This window comes from Lemur catta, chromosome 15 (genome assembly GCF_020740605.2).
Source record: "Lemur catta isolate mLemCat1 chromosome 15, mLemCat1.pri, whole genome shotgun sequence".
Taxonomy (NCBI): Eukaryota; Metazoa; Chordata; class Mammalia; order Primates; family Lemuridae; genus Lemur; species Lemur catta.
In genome coordinates this window covers 56,963,870-56,983,941 of record NC_059142.1, presented here as the reverse complement: position 1 = coordinate 56,983,941, position 20,072 = coordinate 56,963,870, and the positions used below count along the sequence as shown (strand labels likewise).

General features: G+C 50.0%; 1 protein-coding gene across 3 annotated transcripts in view; it reads left to right on the top strand.

The window, feature by feature from the left end:
- The first annotated feature begins 328 nt into the window (after nt 1–328).
- Nucleotides 329–20,072, top strand: part of CSNK1D (casein kinase 1 delta) — a 33,155-nt gene continuing 13,411 nt past the window's right edge. For 2 of the 3 annotated variants that reach the window (XM_045569785.1, XM_045569786.1), the window contains exons 1-4: nt 342–760; nt 7,401–7,511; nt 18,498–18,646; nt 19,592–19,820. In XM_045569785.1, coding sequence (XP_045425741.1) covers nt 685–760; nt 7,401–7,511; nt 18,498–18,646; nt 19,592–19,820 — 565 coding nt within the window. In that variant the 5' untranslated portion in view covers nt 342–684. Of the gene's footprint in view, nt 761–7,400; nt 7,512–18,497; nt 18,647–19,591; nt 19,821–20,072 lie in introns of all 3 variants that reach the window. The other variant, XM_045569784.1, reaches the window with a different exon arrangement.

Here is a 20,072-nt window from a genome sequence, read left to right as displayed (position 1 = left end):
CGAGGGACGGGGCGCCCCGCGGGTGCATCTCCGAGGCCTCCTCCCCGCGCGTGGACGGAGGCCAGACCGCGGAGGCCATCAGCCTCCACCTTCTCCGCAGGGACGGACGTTCGGCTCCAACAGACTCGACACAAACGCTGCCCGGTCTCCGGGCTGGGCCCGGCCTCTGCGGGCTCGGCGGCTCAGAGGCGGCTGCCACCGGCCGCCGGGCCCCGGGGCCGTGAGAGAGGCTGGCGGGCAGCGGAGGCTGCAGGCGCAGACGTCCCGGGGCGCCCCGGGCCGGCAGGCGTCCGTACCCGACCTGGAGGCCCCGCCCCGCCCCCAGAGCCGGCCCCGCCCCTCCGGGTTGCTAGGGGAAGTGACGTCACAGCGCGATGGCGGCGGCTCCTTCAGGCAGCTGAAGGGGGATTTAGGCCCGGAAGATCCGAGTCCATCCGCGGCGGGGAGAGGGCGAGCGGGGCCGGCAGGGGCCGGAGCAGGGGCGGCGGCGCTCGGACTGTCCCATCCGCCCCGTATTGAGGCGCTGGGAGCGGCGAGGTCGTCGGAAAGCGATGGTGAAATTGGGGCCGTGAGGGGGGCGGAGCCGGCAGCCGGACCCGCAGTAGCGGCAGCAGCGGCGCCGCCTCCCGGAGCTCAGACCCAGGAAGCGGCCGGGAGGGCAGGAGCGAGCCGGGCCGCGCCGCCATGGAGCTGAGAGTCGGGAACAGGTACCGGCTGGGCCGGAAGATCGGCAGCGGCTCCTTCGGAGACATCTATCTCGGTGAGGCCCCTCGGCCGCCCGCCCGGCCCCGCCCGGCCGTTCGAGGACCCCGGCCGCCGAGCCGAGCCGAGCGCCCGCGGAAGGAAGCGGCGGCCCCCTCAGGGTCTGCGCGCCGGAGGCCGGGGCTGGGCGGGGACGGGCCCGCGGCTCCAGCAGGCTCCGGCGCCGCGGATCGTGGCCACAAGCCAACGGCCGGTCGGCGAGCGCGGCCGCGGGGCTGCGGGCCCGGGGAGGGGCAGCGCGGGTCGGGGACTGGGGCTGGGGCTGGGGCAGGGCCGGGGCCGGTGGACGGGGTCTGGGGGGCAGGGCCCGGGGGAGGGGCAGCGTCGGGGGGTGGGGCGCAGGGCCCCGGGGAGGGGCTGGGTCTGGGGCGAGCGGGGGTCCGAGCCCGGGGAAGGGGCTGCGGCCGGGGCGGGGCGAGCGGGGCCTGGGGAGGGCCTGGAGGCGGGGAGAGGCCGGGGCGGGGGCGAGCGGGGCCGGAGGGGGCAGGGCCCGGGCGGCGGGGCGGGAGGCGGCTTCCTCCCTCCGCCTAAGGTCACCAGCGCGAACAAAGGCCAGGCTCTCTCCGCTGCGCCGGTCGGGTGCTGGCGGTGGCTCCCCCTCGCAGGCTGTCCTGCGTCCTGCACACGTGGGGGAAAATGTCAAAACAACCCCTGTGCAAGGTGGAGGTGGGGAGTGTCCCAGTCAGAAATGGGGAAATGCTGGGGCCGCGTTCTGAGTGCTCCTCTGGGTTTCTGCTGCTGCCCTTGGCATCTCCGGCTAACTAACCCGGGTCATCAGGCCCTGCGACCTCAGTCCGGAACAAAAACCGAAAACGTTCTGTTTGATCCGGGACGCGAATGGCTCTGGGTCTGCTCAGAGCCCCTCGGCCTTGGAAGGGTCATTGAGTACATGTGGGAGCATCGAAGTTCTCTAGCTGGTACCTGGACGTAAGTGAAGGTAGTGTTATGATGTTGATGTGGGCAAAATTAGCGGCAAATGAAGTAGAAAAGTTCTACTCTTGAGCTGTCTTTTTTTTTTTTTTTTTTTTTTTTTTTGAGACAGAGTGTCACTTTGTTGCCCGGGCTAGAGTGAGTGCCGTGGCATCAGCCTAGCTCACAGCAACCTCAAACTCCTGGGCTTAAGCGATCCTACTGCCTCAGCCTCCCTAGTAGCTGGGACTACAGGCATGAGCCACCATGCCCGGCTAATTTTTTTGTATATATATTTTTTAGTTGGCCAGATAATTTCTTTCTATTTTTAGTGGAGACGGGGTCTCACTCTTGCTCAGGCTGGTCTCGAACTCCTGACCTCGAGCGATCCACCCGCCTCGGCCTCCCAGAGCTAGGATTACAGGCGTGAGCCACCGCGCCCGGCCATGAGCTGTCTTTTTGACTATGAAAATTTTAAGGTAGACTTGAGAAAGTATTTGAGGTTAGAACGTTCTCAGTTGTGTCAGACTTAAAGAACATGGACATGCGCACACATTGTCACAAAGTTTGGCTTAAATGTTCAAGCTGGGAATTTTAAAACAAGTTTTCTGCGTCTCAGTGGAATTGTGTTGTTCATAAGGTTTGCAGACACCCTGAACTTGAGAAGTTGTAGCCTGGAGCGTGGTGTACCATGGGGTGTGTTCTGTTGTGAGCAGCCCTAGCTTTGGTGTTTGTGTTTGGCTGGTGTGCCAGGGTGGGGGTCCGGAGTCACACTGTGTCAGTCAGATCATCCTGAGTGTGAATGTGCCCCCCACACCCTTCCCTCTTTTCACCTGAGGGAGGATTCCGCCCTGTGGGCTGGCAATGTTAGGATGAATCTGGGATGAATCATAGGTACTTCTGGTTCCTGGTTAACCTGCAGGATAACCCCATCCCATGCCGTGTTGTTTCCTTTGAACCTGTACTTCTGCCTTAATGGCCTGCTGAGTAAAATACACTTTAGAGACATTTGGGTTTCTCTGTTTAAACATTTGTATCTGGATATTCAGCAGATGTGTTCTGGAATCAAAGTGTTGGGTAAATGGAAGTTGTTTAGTTTATTTATAGAATGATAGATTTTGGCAAAAGTTCTAACCCCAAGATCTAGGAGTTAAACTGAAAAGTCAGTCCATTACCCACCCTTACACAGGCATCAAAAGGTAGACATTTTGAAACTTTACCCTGTCATCTGAGACCTTGCCAGACAGCTTTGTACTTTCTGAAGGTAGATTCATACAACCACGTGTGGTTGTCACCTAGTTGTTCACAAGGTGGAAGACGGGGTGCAGCCTGCTTGCTCGCTGGCATCCTGTGGGCTTTCCCACGTGCTGGGTGCACAGTAGGCACTTGATATGATGGGGGATGGGGGTGTTCTCAGGTGGATGATCTGTGGATCTGGTGCCTGGAGCTGGAGCACCCAGACGGCCCTGGGGCACGTTTCTAGTTATTTGCGTGGGGCTGGGCACTGCTGAGGTTTTCCCTGCGAGCACTGGTTCTTGGCCCACACTGCAGTCCTTTCAGGCTGCCCCACTGGTGATGTGACATGCGAGTGCTCCAGTGAGACAGGCTCGGAAGGTGGGTCTGAGGAGGGTCACAGTTGGAGGCAAAGGTGGCTGACCTGAAGACTACAGAGCTGGAGTCATCCCTGCCATAGTTTCTTCCATTTGGGCAACCAGTTAGAAGTTGAGGGATTGAATCCTCATCCTGACACATGTATGTCATGTATGTTCTCATGTGAATGTAATAAAAACCATCCCTGTTGTCATGACTGGCATTATTCTCCTGTCTTCCAGGTAGGGTTCACCTTGTTTTGAGCCTAGCATTTGGGGTTTTGGATTTCCACCTGTGACTTTCTGTGTTTTAAGATGTTTGAAACTGGGAGTAGGAGGAAGGCTGGCCTTGGGTTTGCTATCCTTGGTGGACTGAGAAGACCCAGTGTGGGCCTTCCTTCCCTGGCACCCTGCCATGCTGTGCCCAGCCAGGTTCTCACTGCCATTCTTCCCACAGTTGCCCTTTCAATTGTATGGAAGAATCTTGGTACTGTTTCTCAAATGCCTGGGCTTCAGGAAGTGTCTGTACCAGACTTGGGCAACTGGGGGACTCAGAAAGGCCACTCTTGATCCTTGTCTGAGCTTCCAGATCTGGAAGGCTCTCAGGAGGGCAGGCAGGGAGGTGGCCCTGCTCACACAGCCTGTTGAGAGTCGTGGTGCTGCAGGCAGGATAAGGGCAGCGTGGCGGGTCCTGAGCTGCCCTTGTGGAGTGGCCATCGCTCTGGAGGCTGTATGTTTTCTGAGGTCGTAGAAGCCGGAAGTCTTTTCACTGTTGCTGGCAGTGTACCACTTTCAACTTTGTAACATTTGAAAACAGCCCATCTCCTTACTTTGGACCATGTGTTGCCACCCCAAGGCGATGAGGGTGTCTGAGGGAAGGAGGGCTGTAGAGCAGTGACAAGCCGGAGTGGCCTCTGTTCCCATCCGTTTGTCTGCTAGAGACACAAGGCAGGATATGAGGCTCCAATTGGTAGAATGGAGGTTTTCTTGTAGCTGTTGGCATTTTACTTCACCCCAGCACCCCACCAGCCTGAGAGGGCCTCCGAGTGCCTGCCTGCTGCCCGAGTGGACTGTGCAGTCTGACTTCGTAATGTGCACAAGTATCTTTTGGGAGCTAAACTTCAGTAACTGCTTCATTGCTGATTTTCAACTTTTTTCCCCCTTGCTGATTTAGATTCCTCTTGAGAGACACCCTGCAGGGTGTCTGGCACACAGTAGGGCCCCAGAATGCTGGCTGGCTATGAGAGAACAGTCCGCTATTCTTGCTGCAGCTTCCAGAGTCTTCTGTTTACCTTGGAATTCGTGTTTGACTCAAGGGTTTGTGATGAGAAGTCATGACACTGCTCCATGCTGCCTTGCTAACTGTTGTCCTGGGAGATGACCTTTGCCCTGCTGTTCAAGGTGGCTTCCTATTTTTCTGCTGATAAGACAGTCCTTAGTAGGAATTACTCTCCTGTCCCAGGACAGGGTCACACTCTGGGTTAGATTCACTTAATTTACCATCCGCCTTTGTCTGCTCAACTTGAGGGGCATGATTTTGTTTTCCTGGGAGTGGCATTAACCTGTGTCTAAACACAGACTAACATCTGTGCCTAGAGAGGAAGTCACTGTCTGACAGCAGACCAGGGTTATCGAGCCACCAGGAGAGTAGAGGTGGCTCAGGAGATAGAATGTCCTTAGTGTAAACAGACACCTGGGTCAACATCTGCATGCCACTGGGTTTTGAGTTGTTCTGAATCTGGAACTCAGAGCTCAGTGGTATTTGTAAGTGCTTGTTCTTTTTCTAGGAGTGCTTTTCAGACTTATGTGTGGTGAAGAACCAGGTTTTGTAATTTCCAATCTATTACGTACCAAAACTTTTGTAATATTAGATAAAAATGTTGCCAGCACAGCACAGGGTCTTGGCTCCATGACAGAATGTAATCCGCACTGTGTTCCAGAGTTGCCAGTGGTCATTTGCTCCAAGACTGCTGCTCTATCAGCCACGGAAAAGTAGAGTCAGAGTTGTTCTCTGCCTTCTTGAAGCTGCCAGCCCAGCAGGCTGTGTGGCCCTGTGCTGTCCTGTCGCTGGACCTGCCAGCTGGGGAGGGTGGCGGTGCTGTCACCAGAGGCTGTGCTGCTCCTGCTTTGGGGTGCAGGGGGCTGTGATGCCCCTACTTTGGGGCACAGGGAGTTGATGACGTAACTAGTGAGATGAGTCACCGTCCGTGCTGGTTGGCGCATTTGGTTCAGAGTCCAGGTCCTTAAAGGAACTCAGTTCATTTTTCATTTGCACAGTACGTTTTATGATGAAGTCATTTCTCTTGTAATTGGATAGATTGTTCCAACTGTAGGCAGGAAGAACAAAATGTATTACCTGTCTCTCTCTCTTTTTTTTTTTTTTCTTTTTTTTTTTTTTGAGACAGTCTTGCTCTGTTGCCCAGGCTGGAGTGCAGTGGAGTCATTGTAGCTCACTGCAGCCTCAAACTCCTGGCCTCAAGTGATCCACCTGCCTCAGCCTCCTAAGTAGCTGGGACTACTGGTGCTCGCCACCCCGTCCAGCTAATTTTTTTTTTTTTTTTTTGTAGAGACGGGGTCTTGCTCTTGCTCTTGCTCAGGCTGGTCTCAAACTCCTTGCCTCAAGCAATCCTCCTGCCTCAGCCTCCCAGAATGCTAGTATTACTGGCATGAGCCAGCGCACCTGGCCACCTGTCTTTCTTTTGAGTGCCCCAGACAGTCTTTGTTGAATGGTAAACGAGGTTCTTAAATCTAGAATGGTCACTGGCAGTGATCAGATGCTGGTTGTTCTGTGCAAGTGCAGCATTGGCTGTTGGTTTTGGATCCAGGCTTGCGGGAGGCAGCGGATCTCATGCAACCAGTGAGCAGGCTAAAAGGTGGCTGCTTCTCTGGTTCCCGGGTGCTCCCTGGGCGTGTGTGGGTATCAGCCTGATTGTTGTAGTGCTCACTGACCTTCCTGCCTGCTGTCTGGGAATCTCAGAGTGTTGTGTAACCGCTAACCTGCTCACCTCCGCGAGTCCCTGGCGAAGCAGACGGTAGGCCTCCCCACTGATCTCAGTCGATGAGAGAAACTGAGTCACCATGGATTAGAAAGGTTGCTTTGCCCAGCACAGTCTCTCAGGGCTCAGTCTGGGCTGCTGGAGCCAGTGTTAATTCCTTTGCAAATAGCCCCACTACTGAAAAGGATTGAAGTGTTTTATGCTTAGAAGGAACCTGTGAGGGGAGGAGAGCTGGGTGTGTGCTGTATGGCCTCCAACCCGTCCTGCACCCAGCTTTGGGCCAGGTTCAAACTTGGGAGTGTCTGTGGATCCTGGAGGGGTGGCGGTTCTCAGGTTTGTAGTTCCTTATCGGAGTGAAGCAGAGATAGAACATTCGTAGATAAGTGTCATTTTGCTTCCAAGCTCGTAGGCCGACCCTCATGGTGTCAGCAGATGTGTCAGCAGCTTTAGCCCCAGACTGACAGAAGGTATGTTCCCCGTGTGTGTTGCATGGGTAGTGCAGTTAGGGCTTTGACGACAGAGGCCGTTCTGTCTCATGTCCCCAGGAAGGGAGAGGGGCATTCCTTGGCCTGGTGGAGGGTCCTTGGCAGGCCTGCAGTGGGTCATCCACAGGTGACTCCTGCGGCTGTGTGGAGAGTGATAGGAGATGTGTGTGGCTTGATGCCAGGTCTGGATGGACTAAGGCTGTGGCTATTTGCTAAACACCCAGCCCCCTTCCAGAGGGAGGCTCAGACACACCCCTGTAGGCCCATGGAGGTAGTGCAGAGAAGTAGGGACACAGTCACCCAGGAACTCTGCCATGTTCTGCCTGGGTGGGTGAGTGCAGGGGCCAAAGGCAGGACTGGCCAGAGTGAGCAGACCAGAAAGGCAGCCTGCAGAGGGAGCCTGGAGGCTGATGGCAGTCAGGGTGATGGAATCCCAGGTAGACTTTCTGTACCTTCCAAATGCTTCGTGTTGTGAGTGAAAATGAGGGTCGTTTCCTCTGCCGATGATAACTATGTTACCATAGGAAGTAGACAATATCCGTCATTTAGTCTTTCTTGGAAAATTCACAGAGTGCTTGCTGTTTGCCTGGCCTAGTGCAGTGTTGGGTTAGGTGGTGGACACAGATGATTCATGTTTGTGGCTTTCTTTCTTTGCCAAGGTACGGACATTGCTGCAGGAGAAGAAGTTGCCATCAAGCTTGAATGTGTCAAAACCAAACATCCTCAGCTCCACATTGAGAGCAAAATCTACAAAATGATGCAGGGAGGAGGTATGTCTTTTATCTGTTAAAAAAGAAAACCAAGGTTTTGTTTGATAAGGAAAAGTATGTTATGAATTAAAGTCTCTGGTTTATTTTGGGGAAAAGGAAGGAAGATATTTGTCCACACCCTTGACCATGTCCTATGGCTTCATCAGATGCTTAGTTAACAGAGGGCCTCACTCAACAGAAAGAAACAGTCTGGTGCTTTTGCTTAAAAGCTGCCTTCCTTAGCTTCACATTAGGTAAGTGCATTTTTAAAGTCAAAGGTTTGTGTGAATTTTAGAATAAACGCAGGCTCCTGATGCCGGCATGTGCCCCTCAGTGGCCAGCCGTGACTGTCCTGTGGTACGCAAGTCACACTGGGGCCTTCCTGGTGTTGGCCCCCGTGTGTGGCCTCTGCTCAGTCACACACTTTTCATACAGCTTTTGGGGAGTCCTTCAAACTCTGAGGGCTCAGGTTTACTCCTGAGTAAAACAAGGGTTTTGGATTTGGTGACTCTTCTGACCTCTTCCAGCTCCGTCCCTGTCCCATTTCCGTGAAACCTCAGCACAGGCTGTGGGTGCCCAGTGCCAGGCGGCGGGCCCAGTGAGGAGCCAGAGCACTCCCCTTCCTGACCTCCGCGTCTAAGTTTTAGGACTCTCTGGGCTTTCAAGTAGTTTGATGGAACAAGAGGGAATTTTATGTGGGGATTTCAGCGCCGTGAAGGATGCGTCCCCCAGCAGAGCCTCTGCCTGCGTGTGGGAGCCCCCACTGGGAACAGGGCTTTGTGTCTGAGGAGTGGCAGGGCCTCTTCCTCTGTGGGACCCTTCTGGCCCGTTGGTGCTCCTGTAGTGGGAGGGTGGAGCTGGCTCCCTCGGCACTCCCCGGAGGAAGGCACATCCTCAGTGCCTTTGGTAGTTTTGTCAGCAGAAAGGGAGGACTGTTGGTTTGACATTTTGACATCTTCCTTCAACAAAACCAATTTAATCCGTCTACTACTAGAAACTGACATTTCTAGGTTTATGTAACGCACCGTGTCTGTCAGCACATGCATCCCACAGCAGCACAAATGGTCCTGTGGGACCCTTTATGAGAGAGGTGACCAGAGGAGGCCACAGGGATGAAAATCGCTCCACTGACCCAAGGAAAGGTCAGCAGAGACCCTGCCTTGAGGGCCTGCACTCTGGTGGCCCTCTGTAGAGGACAGGCTTCTCAAGGGCATAGGGACTGTCTTGCGTGGCTTTTAAGGTTTTGACAACTAGAGAACAAGGTGGCGTGGGATTTGGCGTTTGCTGGGGCTTAAGTGAAACCTGCGAGCATCAGGAACACTGTAGGCTTTAAGCACGGGCCTCTGCAGGCAGAGGGAGCCAGAGGGCAGAGGGAAGAAATCCCCTTAAGAGCCCAGGGTAGGTGCTGGCTAAGCAAGCTACGGTGAACAGAAAAGAGTTTGCTTGGAGCAGGGTTTCTCAGCCTCAGCACCATTGGCATCTGGTGTGGGGCTCTTCCCTCGCCCTAGGATGTTGAGCGCCATCCTAGATGTTAGTGGCACCCCTGGGCACACTGATTGTGGCAGTCCTCCCGTGGTGAACCCTAGTCTGGAGTGTGAAGCATCCCTGCTCTCCGTTCTGGTCCGTGCCCCTTCTGTAGGATCTTGGAAACCAAACAGGCTTTTAGAAATGGACTTTGTCCTCTCTGGGCTTTGCCTGCAAAGCCGCGTCTCTCGCCATTCCCCAGACGTGGTTGGTTCCACTCCTGTTTCAGATGCAACTAGGGTGGACCCTGGGAAGATGTAAAGGTGTCCAGGAGTGCAGGGCAAATACTGCTTCTGGTGTTCCCCGAATTCCTTCTGTGACAGACTGGGACTCGCACGCAGGTTACAGGATCCGCTTTGCCCAGAGACCACCAGGCTTTGCCGTTGTCCAGCGCTGCGAGTGTCTCCTGTGGGTGGATGCGAGTTGTTCCGCTGTCTCTGAAGAGGAGAGCAAGCACCTCTGGTTGTGATTTTTCTTCCTTTCATGTGAGAACCAGGTAGTGGTGCTAAGTTCTGATCTTGCTTGCGTTTAACTGATACAGACGGACTTGTGGGAAAGCGCAAAGCTGAGTAGCTGTGATCCATTCTCTGTAGCTTATTGCAGTACAGGATTAATACGGAAACTTCTGGATGATGGTGGCAGCACAGTTGCCTAGGGGAGGAGTTGGCATTGAAAAAACACAAGTTAGTCCCTGCCTACAGCAGTCCCGTGCAGTGGGTGCTGGGGTCTTCAGCCTTGTGTTACAAATGGGGAAACTGAGGCAGAGAAGGCTAAGTAATATAACACAAACTTGAACTTGAGCCTTCTAGCCCCTGGGCAGTGCTGCACAGCATCTGTCTGCACCCAGAAAAAGAAGCAAGGCCACCTCCGTGGCTTTCAGCGTCAGGAACCTGCCCCACATGTTTCCAACTTTCCAAAAATCTGGTTGAGACAATAGGTTGAAAGCCAAAAATGGCAGAAATAAACTAAAATTAGCTGTGTTGTTGAAGAACTTAGTATAGACAAGTTTTTATCAAAATTGAGTGGACTACCAGGCAAGATCTAGGGACTATTTTAACTGTCCTCCCAGTCCCCTCGAAAGTAGCTCCAGGCCACCCCTGCTGGTGACCCTCAGCAGAGAATACTCCCTCAGGGCAGAGCTGCTTGTGGTGGGCCTCCCGTGGCTGGTGTGTTTTGGGCCAGGGGAGAGTGAGGTCTCTGCATGGAATCCAGGCCAGGGAGTGAAGGCTCCGCAGCTGCGGGCGGGTGACTGGCTGCCATAATCTTTCATTACGAGCAGAGAACTTAGATAAGTTGTAAGGTGTCAGCAGCGTCTCTAACAGGCCCTTGCTTGCCTATTTTTAAGTTTTTGTTTCTCTGTCATTACGTAAGAAATTTATATTATTCAACATCTAAATAATGACATTATCTAGAAACACTTGACAGTTTTATTTCTAATCATTTAAGGTTGAATTGCTGAAAAGTTCATGAAAATTTTTATTTGCATTAATGCTCAGTCCCCACATTTATATTGAAACTTTTCACAAATCAAAATGGAAAGCATTTGTCAGTATCTGGCCCAGTCCCCGTCCCCCAATTTTTTATCCCCAAGCATATGTTTGGGTATCTTTGGGCCTCATGAGGGGGAAAGTTTCAAATGTTCAGAACTACAAATGGCAGTAGGGTGACTTATCCCACCGTGACAGTCCCTGGCATGCCTCGGACAGGTGGGCACAGGCAGCACACAGGTCTCTGTTTTCTTAGCCGTTGGCCTCACTTTCCTTTGGATTCCTGATTTTGCTGGACAAGACGTCTGATTTTTCAGAGTCACAATCTGTCAGAGCCGTAGAGGACCGCTTCTCACCCTTGCCAGCGGGCACTCTCCAGAGTGACCTGTAGTGATCCCTCCCTGGGCTTCACCACCGGCTGGTTTGCTGGCACTCTGCTTAGAATAAGGCGTGCTACAAAGGAAGCTTTCGACCCTTGCTGTGAGAGCGGGAGCACTTTGTTTTTCGTGTATTTTATTTGTCACTAAAGAGAAAGTTGCTGCCATGAGACATGCCATCAGTTAGAAATGGATCTTGAGTCCCTGCCATGTGTGTCTTACACATTTATGAAATTTGTGAATAGCATGTAATCACACTGTATGTATTGTGTAACTTTTTCGGACCCCGTATATTCCTGAAATTCTGTGTCGATGGCAGCTGTAGTTCATTGATTTTCATTGCTGTTTAATAGTCTGTCATGGCTTCATAACAGTTCGGCTATTCACTCTGTGGTTGAGGAGCCATGGATTGTTCCTGGCATTTTGCTCTTAGGGACAGTGCTTCTGTGAACACCTTTGACCATGTGTTAGGGGGCACGCATGCCAGCATCTGTACCCAAGGGTGTATGCAGTCATCCAGTTCAGCAAGATAACGCTGAATTCTGTACAGATGGACATACATTTTTCCAAGGTGGGTGTATAGATTTATGTTCTTGCCTGTATCGTCAGTGTTCTTATGTAGTCCACGTCACCTTTAGCCTCACGGTCACCATTTCTTTTCAGTGTGGCATTGGATACCCTAGCCAGTACCAAAGTCGGGAGGAGCTCCTAAAGAATAAGGATGAAAAAGGCAGAAGTAAAACTGTTGTTATTGGCAGATGAGATGATTTCCTACATGAGAAACAGAACCAATTAGACAGTTTAGCTAGTCAGCTTAAGATCAAAATGTAAAAATCACTATTCATTATGTTAAATCAACAATTAGTTAACAAAATGTAACTACTGTTTATAGTAGCCAAAAAGAAACCTGTACAGTATGTAGGAATAAATCTTCAGGCAGGCAAGATCTGTATGCAGAAAATTTTAAAACCTGAGTGGAGGACATTACATATTCTTAGAAAGGAAAACTCAAAGTTGCTCTTAGTAATCAAATGAAATTCTAGTCAAAATTCAGCAGTTTTTTCCTTATATAACAAGGTGACTAGAATTCATAGATGAGTGAAGGGCCAAGATTAGTTAAAACACTCCTGAAAAAGAGGGTACAAATGTCAAAACTTGCTGTAAAGTTGTAGTTTAGCATGTAGCTCTGGCCACAGAAAGAGACTAGAAGTAGTGACAGCCCAAAGCACTGAGCACACCTGACCCTTAGATGGTTCCTAAGTATCACTTCCCCATTAAGAGGAACTCAGGGCTGGGCACAGTGGCTCATGCCTGTAATCCTAGGACTCTGGGAGGCTGAGGCGGGAGTATCGCTTGAGCTCAGGAGTTGGAGGCCAGCCTGAGCAAGAGCAAGACTCCGTCTCTATAAAAAATAGAAAAATTAGGCCGGGCGTGGTGGCTCACACCTGTAATCCTAGCCCTCTGGGAGGCCGAAGCGGGTGGATCGCTCGAGGTCAGGAGTTCGAGACCAGCCTGAGCGAGACCCTGTCTCTACTAAAAATAGAAATAAAAATTATCTGGACAACTAAAAATATATATAGAAAAAATTAGCTGGGCATGGTGGCGCATGCCTGTAGTCCCAGCTACTCGGGAGGCTGAGGCAGTAGGATCGCTTAAGCCCAGGAGTTTGAGGTTGCTGTGAGCTAGGCTGATGCCACGGCACTCACTCTAGCCAGGGCAACAAAGTGAGACTCTGTCTCAAAAAAAGAAAGAAAAGAAAAGAAAAATTACCTGGGCGTGGTGGCGCATACCTGTAGTCCCGGGTACTTGGGAGACTGAGGCAGGAGGATCACTTGTGCCCAGGAGTTTGACATTGCAGTGAGCTGTGATGGTAACACTGAACTCTACCTGAGACAGAGCGAGACTCTGTCTTAAAAAAATAAATAAAATAAAAGAGGAGCTCAGACTGCTTGGAAAAGTAGCTGATTCTAGGACTGGGGCAGAAGAAAGAAGGTGAATCTGGAACGCAAGGAAGGTGTGCCCCAAACCAACACACGTATGTCAGGAGGGTGCAAGAGTGAGCTTGAGGGATAGATGTCTGTTGGCCAAATTTGAAATGAGTAGTGACAAGAATGAATCATAACACATTGGTGTGGGGAAAGAGATTCATGAATCTATAATGCTACATGTATAGAGAGGATATAAAGAGAATAGAATTCATTAATCCATAATGCTGCATATATATGTAAAGTATTAATAGAAAAGAATTCATAGGCCAGGTGGAGTGGCTCATGCCTGTAATCCAGCACTTTGGGAGGCCAAGGTGGGAGGATCGCTTGAGGCCAGGAGTTTAAGACCAGCCTGGGCAATGTAGTAAGACCCTGTCTCTACTAAAATAGAAAAAAAATTAGCCGGGCATGGTGGCGCATGCCTGTAGTCCCAGCTACTCAGGAGGCTGAGGCAGGAGGATCACTTGAGCCCAGGAGTTTAAGGTTGTTGTGAGCTGTGATGACGCCACTGCACTCCAACCTGGGTGACAGAGACTCTGCCTCAAAAAAAAAAAAAAAAAAAAAAAACATGATCCGGAATTACAGGTTGAATATCCAAAATCCGAAATGCTCCAAAATCTGAAAATGTTTTTGAGTGCAAACATGACATTCAAAGGAAATGCTCACTAGAGCATTTTAGATTTTGGATTTTTGGATTAGGGATGTTCGACCGATAGATATGTAATGCAAATATTCCAGAATCTGAAACACTTCTGTCCCAAGCATTTTGGATAAGGAAAACTCAACTTGTGCTATATATGTGTGTACACAAATATGAAGAAAGACAGCTCCACAGATGATGGCCAACTAAAAGATGAAGTTACTTTTAGTGCTTTTCATCCTGTGTTTAGGTCCGGACTTCATCCGGCATGATTTCCCCCTGCCTGAGGGACTTAACACACCCACTCGGGCAGGTCCTCTGGGGATCCTGGGAGCTGTGGGACCACGTGTGTCCGTGTACCTTCCGTCACGGTCCTTTGCTTGGGCTGGGCTGAGCTGCTTGGATCTGTGGGTTTCTTTTCATCCAGCTGTTTCTTCCAGCGTGACCCCCGGTCTTCCCTTCAGGGCCACCAGTCGTTTGGGTGAGGTGGCTTGATGCTGCCCACAGCTCGCCAGCGCCCATGTGTGCTCTTCTCCGTTTGCCGTTCGATAGTTTCCATTGCTCTGCCTTCCAGTTCGTGAGTCTCCTACAGTGTTGGCTCTGTTGTTAATCCCACCCACTGTAGTTTTCATCTCAGACAAGGTAGTTTTCCTGGGTCTTTGCCCATCTCCCATGCCTTTGACTTTCTTGACATGGAATTCGGTTATAGAACTTTTTGACGTGGAATATAGGTAAAATTTTTAATAACTTTTTATGCTTTTTTCTGCTGATTCTAACATCTGGGTCAGTTTTAATTGATTGATTGCTCACTCTGAGTGGTGTTTCTGTTTCTTTGTCTGCCTGGTAATCTCTGGATGCCAAACACTGAGAGTTTTACCCTCTCGCATGCTGCGTGTTTTATCCCGCTCAGCTTTGTTCTGGGTGGAGTTATGGCACGTTGCTCTGTGCAGCTCCTGCTTTTGTGATGATGCTCATGGCAGTGAACTGGGGCACTTGGGAACTGGCTGCTTCCTTCTTTTGGGCATCAGTGTGTCATTTGCCAGATGTCCAATGTCTTAGAAACCACCTGTCACGTTTTACGTTTTGTTTCCTTGGTTATCTCGAGTGTGAGGGTAAATTGGGTCCCTATTACTCCATCTTTGCTGGAAGTAGAAGTAACTTTTACACTTCAAAAAGACAATAATAGCATCTTTTTCTGATTCTGAGGTCAGAAATGACTTCTTAATGTAAGAAAGCATTACTCATGAAGAAAAAGTATGATGAATTTGTCTTCATTAAAACTGAGCACCTCTTTTCTTCAAGAAACTCCAAAAGAAGATAAAAAACATGCCATTAACTAAAAGAAGATATTTGCCTCACATGAGACCAACAATGGTTTGTTTCCCAGGTATTTTTTTTAAGAGACAGTCTTGCTCTGTCACCCAGGCTGGAGTGTAGTGCCTGATCATAGTTCCCTGCAGCCTCCAGCTCCTTCCGGAGTAGCTGGGACTACAGGCACATGCCACCATGCCCGGCGGTTTTTTTTTTTTTTGAGACAGAGTCTCGCTCTGTTGCCCTGGCTAGAGTGAGTGCCGTGGAGTCAGCCTAGCTCACAGCAACCTCAAACTCCTGGGCTTAAGCGATCCTACTGCTCAGCCTCCCGAGTAGCTGGGACTACAGGCATGTGCCACCATGCTCGGCTAATTTTTTTTCTATATATATTTTAGTTGGCCAGATAATTTCTTTCTATTTTTAGTAGAGACGGGGTCTCGCTCTTGCTGGTCTCGAACTCCTGACCTCAAGCGATCCACCCGCCTTGGCCTCCCAGAGTGCTGGGATTACAGGCGTGAGCCACCGCGCCCGGCCCCAGCTGTTTTTTATTTATTACTTTTTGTAGAGACAGGGCTGGGGTCTCCCTGTGTTGCCCAGGCTAGTCTCAAACTCCTGGCCTCAAGCAGTCCTCCTACCTCAGTCTCCCAGAGTACCAGGATTACAGACGTGCACCACCTCACCTGGCCAGTTTCCAGAGTCTATAAGTAACTACTATAAATAGGAAAAGATACCATAAGAGAAAAAATTGGCAAAAATATACACACAAGCATTTCAGAAAAGAGGTAAATACATAGGAAGATGCAAATGGAGCGTTTGGTGAGATAGCATTTTGTACCTACTGGGTAACAAGAGTCTGGAGGGAATGTGCACCGACAGGAAGTCCCTCTTGCCAGCAGCAGTCTAAATTGGTTTATCCATTTTGGAAAGCAGTTTGGTATTATTTTGTGTGCCTTATGTAGTCAGATAATTTATACCCTACGGCTCAGGAACTTTGTTTCTAGGTATGTACCAGAAGAAGAAGAAAAGATGTGAAAAAGGATTTCATGTGTAAGAATTTTCACAGTGGGCTTGTGTAAGAATGTACTTAGCAGTGTCTTTTATAATTGGAAAAGCAGACCTGCACCATTCCCATGACAGGAGAGTAGTAGATGTGGTGTGTTCTCTGAATGGAACGTTATGCAGCACGTTATACTTATTCAAGCAAGAAAGTTTCTGGGGAGTGGTTATCTGGGGGGCTGGGGCTGAGATCAGTAGGTGGGGGCTGTGGGCTGCTCTCAGGAATGTTCCAGGTCTCAGTTACATTATGCTTTATAAGGTCAATACTTGTTAAATTTGTTCCCAAGTAAAATGTTAATATCTATTTTAAAATAATGAAATAAGTTTTAAAATGAAGAGAATTTCTTGATTGATATCAAAACTTGCTGTAAGGCTAAACTAAAAATCTATATATCTTTATGTCCTTGCCATGAAAGGACATAAAAGGTTGATCCAGCTAATTCAGAAAGCTGAATGCAGAACCACATGTACAGTTAGGATCCGGTGCTGTGAGAACAGCATACCAGAAACCCCATGTGCTCTTGTGGGTATGGGGGGAAAAGGACCAAAGAGCATATTCTGGGGACAGTACTTTGAGAAATTCATCTATTTCTACAGATTTGAATTTTGGCTCTGCAGTAAGGCTGCTGTGCACATTCTTGGACAAGTGCATGGGCCTGTCCTCATGGCCGTCGACTGTCCATGCAAACTCTGTGAAGTGTCTTGGGTCGTTCACCATTTTTCAAAAGTGGATTGTTTGTCTTTTTAGTGTTGATTTGTATCTTCAGAGCAAATATCTTGAAACCATCTTTAAATTCTTTCTCTTGTTTGCGGTTCAGGATCACTTGATTCTTTCTGTTGGATGTGTCTGTCTGTCTTTATTCTCACTTACACTGATTTATGTACTTAAGTCTGGGTTACTGTGTAAATACCCAGAAAGTTTTCAGTGCTTTTGCTTTTTTTTCATCCAATCCAATATTTAGGTTGGTGCGAAAGTAATTGCGGTTTCAGACAATTTTAAATCATAACTAGGCTCAGACACATCTTTATTAATCAAAATAAGAATGATTACAATCAACACATTTTTGCCAACGACAAATAAGTTTGTTTATTCCTGTAGCGTAAAAATCCGAGCTTCGGGATTCGATGAACTCTTGGAAAGCATTTTCTGCATCCAGCTGGGTGTGGAAGCGTTTTCCCTGCAAAAAGTTGACGAGGTGCTTGAAGAAGTGGTAGTTGGTTGGCCAGAGGTCAGGTGAATGTGGCGGATGAGGCAAAACTTCGTAGCCCCATTTGTTCAACTTCTGTAGCGTTGGTTGTGCGATGTGCCGTCGGGTGTTGTTGTGGAGAAGATTCGGGCCCTTTCTTTTGACCAATGCCGGCTGCAGGCATTGCAGTTTTTGGTGCATGTCTTTGATTTGCTGAGCAGACTTTTCAGATGTCCTGGTGTCTGTGGGATTCAGAAAGCTGTAGTGGCCCAGACTGGCAGCAGAACACCAAATGATGACCGTGACCTTTCTCTGGTGCAAATTTGGCTTTGGGACGTGCTGTGGAGCTGCTTCTTGGTTCAGCCACTGAACTGATCGCCGGTTGTTGTATAAAATCCACTTTTCATCACACTTCACAATCCAATCAATAAATAAATGGTTTGTCATCGTTGCGTACGAGAAGAGAAGGTGACACTTCAAAACGATGGTTTTTTTTTTTTTCCGGTCAGTTCATAAGGCACCCACTTACTGAGCTTTTTCACCTTCCCAATTTGCTTTAAATGCTGAATGACCATAGAATGGTCAATGTTTAGTTCTTCAGCAACTTCTGGCATAGTTGTAACAGGATCAGCTTCAGTGATGGCTCTCAGTTGCTCGTTGTCAACTTCTGATGGCCGGCCACTGTGCCCCTCATCTTCAAGGCTCTCGTCTCCTTTGCAAAACGTCTTGACCCACCACTGCCCTGTACATGCCTTAGCAGTTTCTGGGCCAAATGCGTTGTTCATGTTTCCAGTTGCTCCACTGCTTTACAACTCATTTTGAACTCGAATAAGAAAATTGGTTGAATTTGCTTTATGTCTAACATCATTTCCACAGTCTAAAGTAAATACAAAATAAATAGCAAGTAACAAGTCATTAGCAAAAAACATAAAGTGAGAAATACGCATTGAAATGATATATAGCATAACCACATTTAAGAATGTATTCCAGTATCACACAGCAACTTTTAACAATGCTAAAACTGCAATTACTTTTGCACCAACCTAATATTTCTACCAACATCAGAGTAATTAAAAATTTTTTTCTCTCTCATCCAACCGCTGGTACCTGCCTTTCTCTTCTTCTAAGCCTCCCCTCCTCTCTGGTGAACTGGTTTCCGACTGGCTCTGCTGGTCGTCTCTGCCTACGGAGCGCCTTCTCCCTGCATTTCCCGCTCTCCTGCCCTAGCTTTGATCGTCTGCTGCCGATTTGACCCTGCAGTTGGCTTCGTGCCGTCTGTGAACGGATGTGGCCTCATCTCCACTGCAGGTCCTGAGGACGGGCATTGTTGGGGCTCCTGAGCCCCTTGACCCCCCTGATCCCCCATCCCCCGCACGCACGAGGATGAGGCCGCTGAGTGGGGTGGCAGGGCTGAAGGGCTCTGTCTGTCTCTCCTAGTGGGCATCCCCACCATTAGGTGGTGCGGAGCCGAGGGCGACTACAACGTCATGGTGATGGAGCTGCTGGGGCCCAGCCTGGAGGACCTCTTCAACTTCTGCTCCAGGAAGTTCAGTCTCAAGACGGTCCTGCTGCTTGCCGACCAGATGGTAAGGACCCAGTTTTGTGATGTGCCCAAACAGCGCGAGCGCTTGCTGCACACCAGTTGGTCTGATAGAATTAATTGTCCCATTGCTGTTCTGTCCATTTTTATGCCTATTAATTCACAGAGAGAAAATGGAAATGGGTTTGACTTTAGTCTCAAGATAGTGACACAGTTGATTGGTTTGGGGACCCACCCTCTCAGTGTCACATAGCACATTCCCATCAAGTGGTCTCCCCGATTCTCTCAGGAACACACACTTTTTTTTTTTTTTTTTTTTTTTTTTTTTGAAACAGAGGCTCACTTTGTTCCCCGGGCTAGAGTGCCGTGGCGTCAGCCTTGCTCACAGCAACCTCAAACTCCTGGGCTCAAGCAATTCTCCTGCCTCAGCCTCCCAAGTAGCTGGGACTACAGGCATGCGCCACCATGCCCGGCTCATTTTTTCTATATATATTTTTAGTTGTCCATATAATTTCTTTCTATTTTTAGTAGAGACGGGGTCTCGCTCTTGCTCAGGCTGGTCTCGAACTCCTGAGCTCAAACAATCCGCCCGCCTCGGCCTCCCAGAGTGCTAGGATTACAGGCGTGAGCCACCGCGCCCGGCCAAGGAACACACATTTGATTCCTGACTACTTGTGTAGTTTCTGAGCAAATGCTTGTGCGTAGCCTGTGCTAGAATACAGCCAGTAGAGACTATTGTCTAGTGGCGCCTGTCCTCTCCCCAAGAGCCAAGAAGATGTGCTCAGGCCCAGGGCGTGTGCAGAAGGGCTGAAGGTACCTGGGGAGGTGACTCTGGTCAGTTCACTGTCCACCTGTCCTCATTGTTACGTTGCTCTTCTTTGGCCGGAGGGTGGAGAATGTGCAGCTCCTGGCACAGCCCTCGCTCTGCTGAACAGGCTCCTTTCCCAGACGCGCTGTTCTGGGGCCGCCTCACGCTGCTCTCTGCTTGTAGATTAGTCGTATCGAGTACATTCACTCAAAGAACTTCATCCACCGAGACGTGAAGCCAGACAATTTTCTCATGGGCCTGGGGAAGAAGGGTAACCTGGTCTATGTCATTGACTTCGGGCTGGCCAAGAAGTACCGGGACGCAAGGACCCACCAGCACATCCCCTACCGGGAGAACAAAAACCTCACAGGGACGGCGCGGTACGCCTCCATCAACACCCACCTCGGCATTGGTGAGCCCCTGGGTGTGGGGTCACTGACCTAGGGCGCCTCTGGTCATGTCTGTTCCTCAGCTGGGGAGGCTGGCCTCTCGGGTGACCTTAGGCTCGTGAGCGTGGTTGGCGATCACCACTGGGAGGTCTAGAGCCATCGTCAGACCTTTGTAGCAGGCAAGCTGGTTTCAGGGACTGTCAGGCAGGGAGGGCAGGTAAATACTGGATTTTCTAAGCATTTCTCTGTGACATTGATGCTGTTCCATCAGGGGA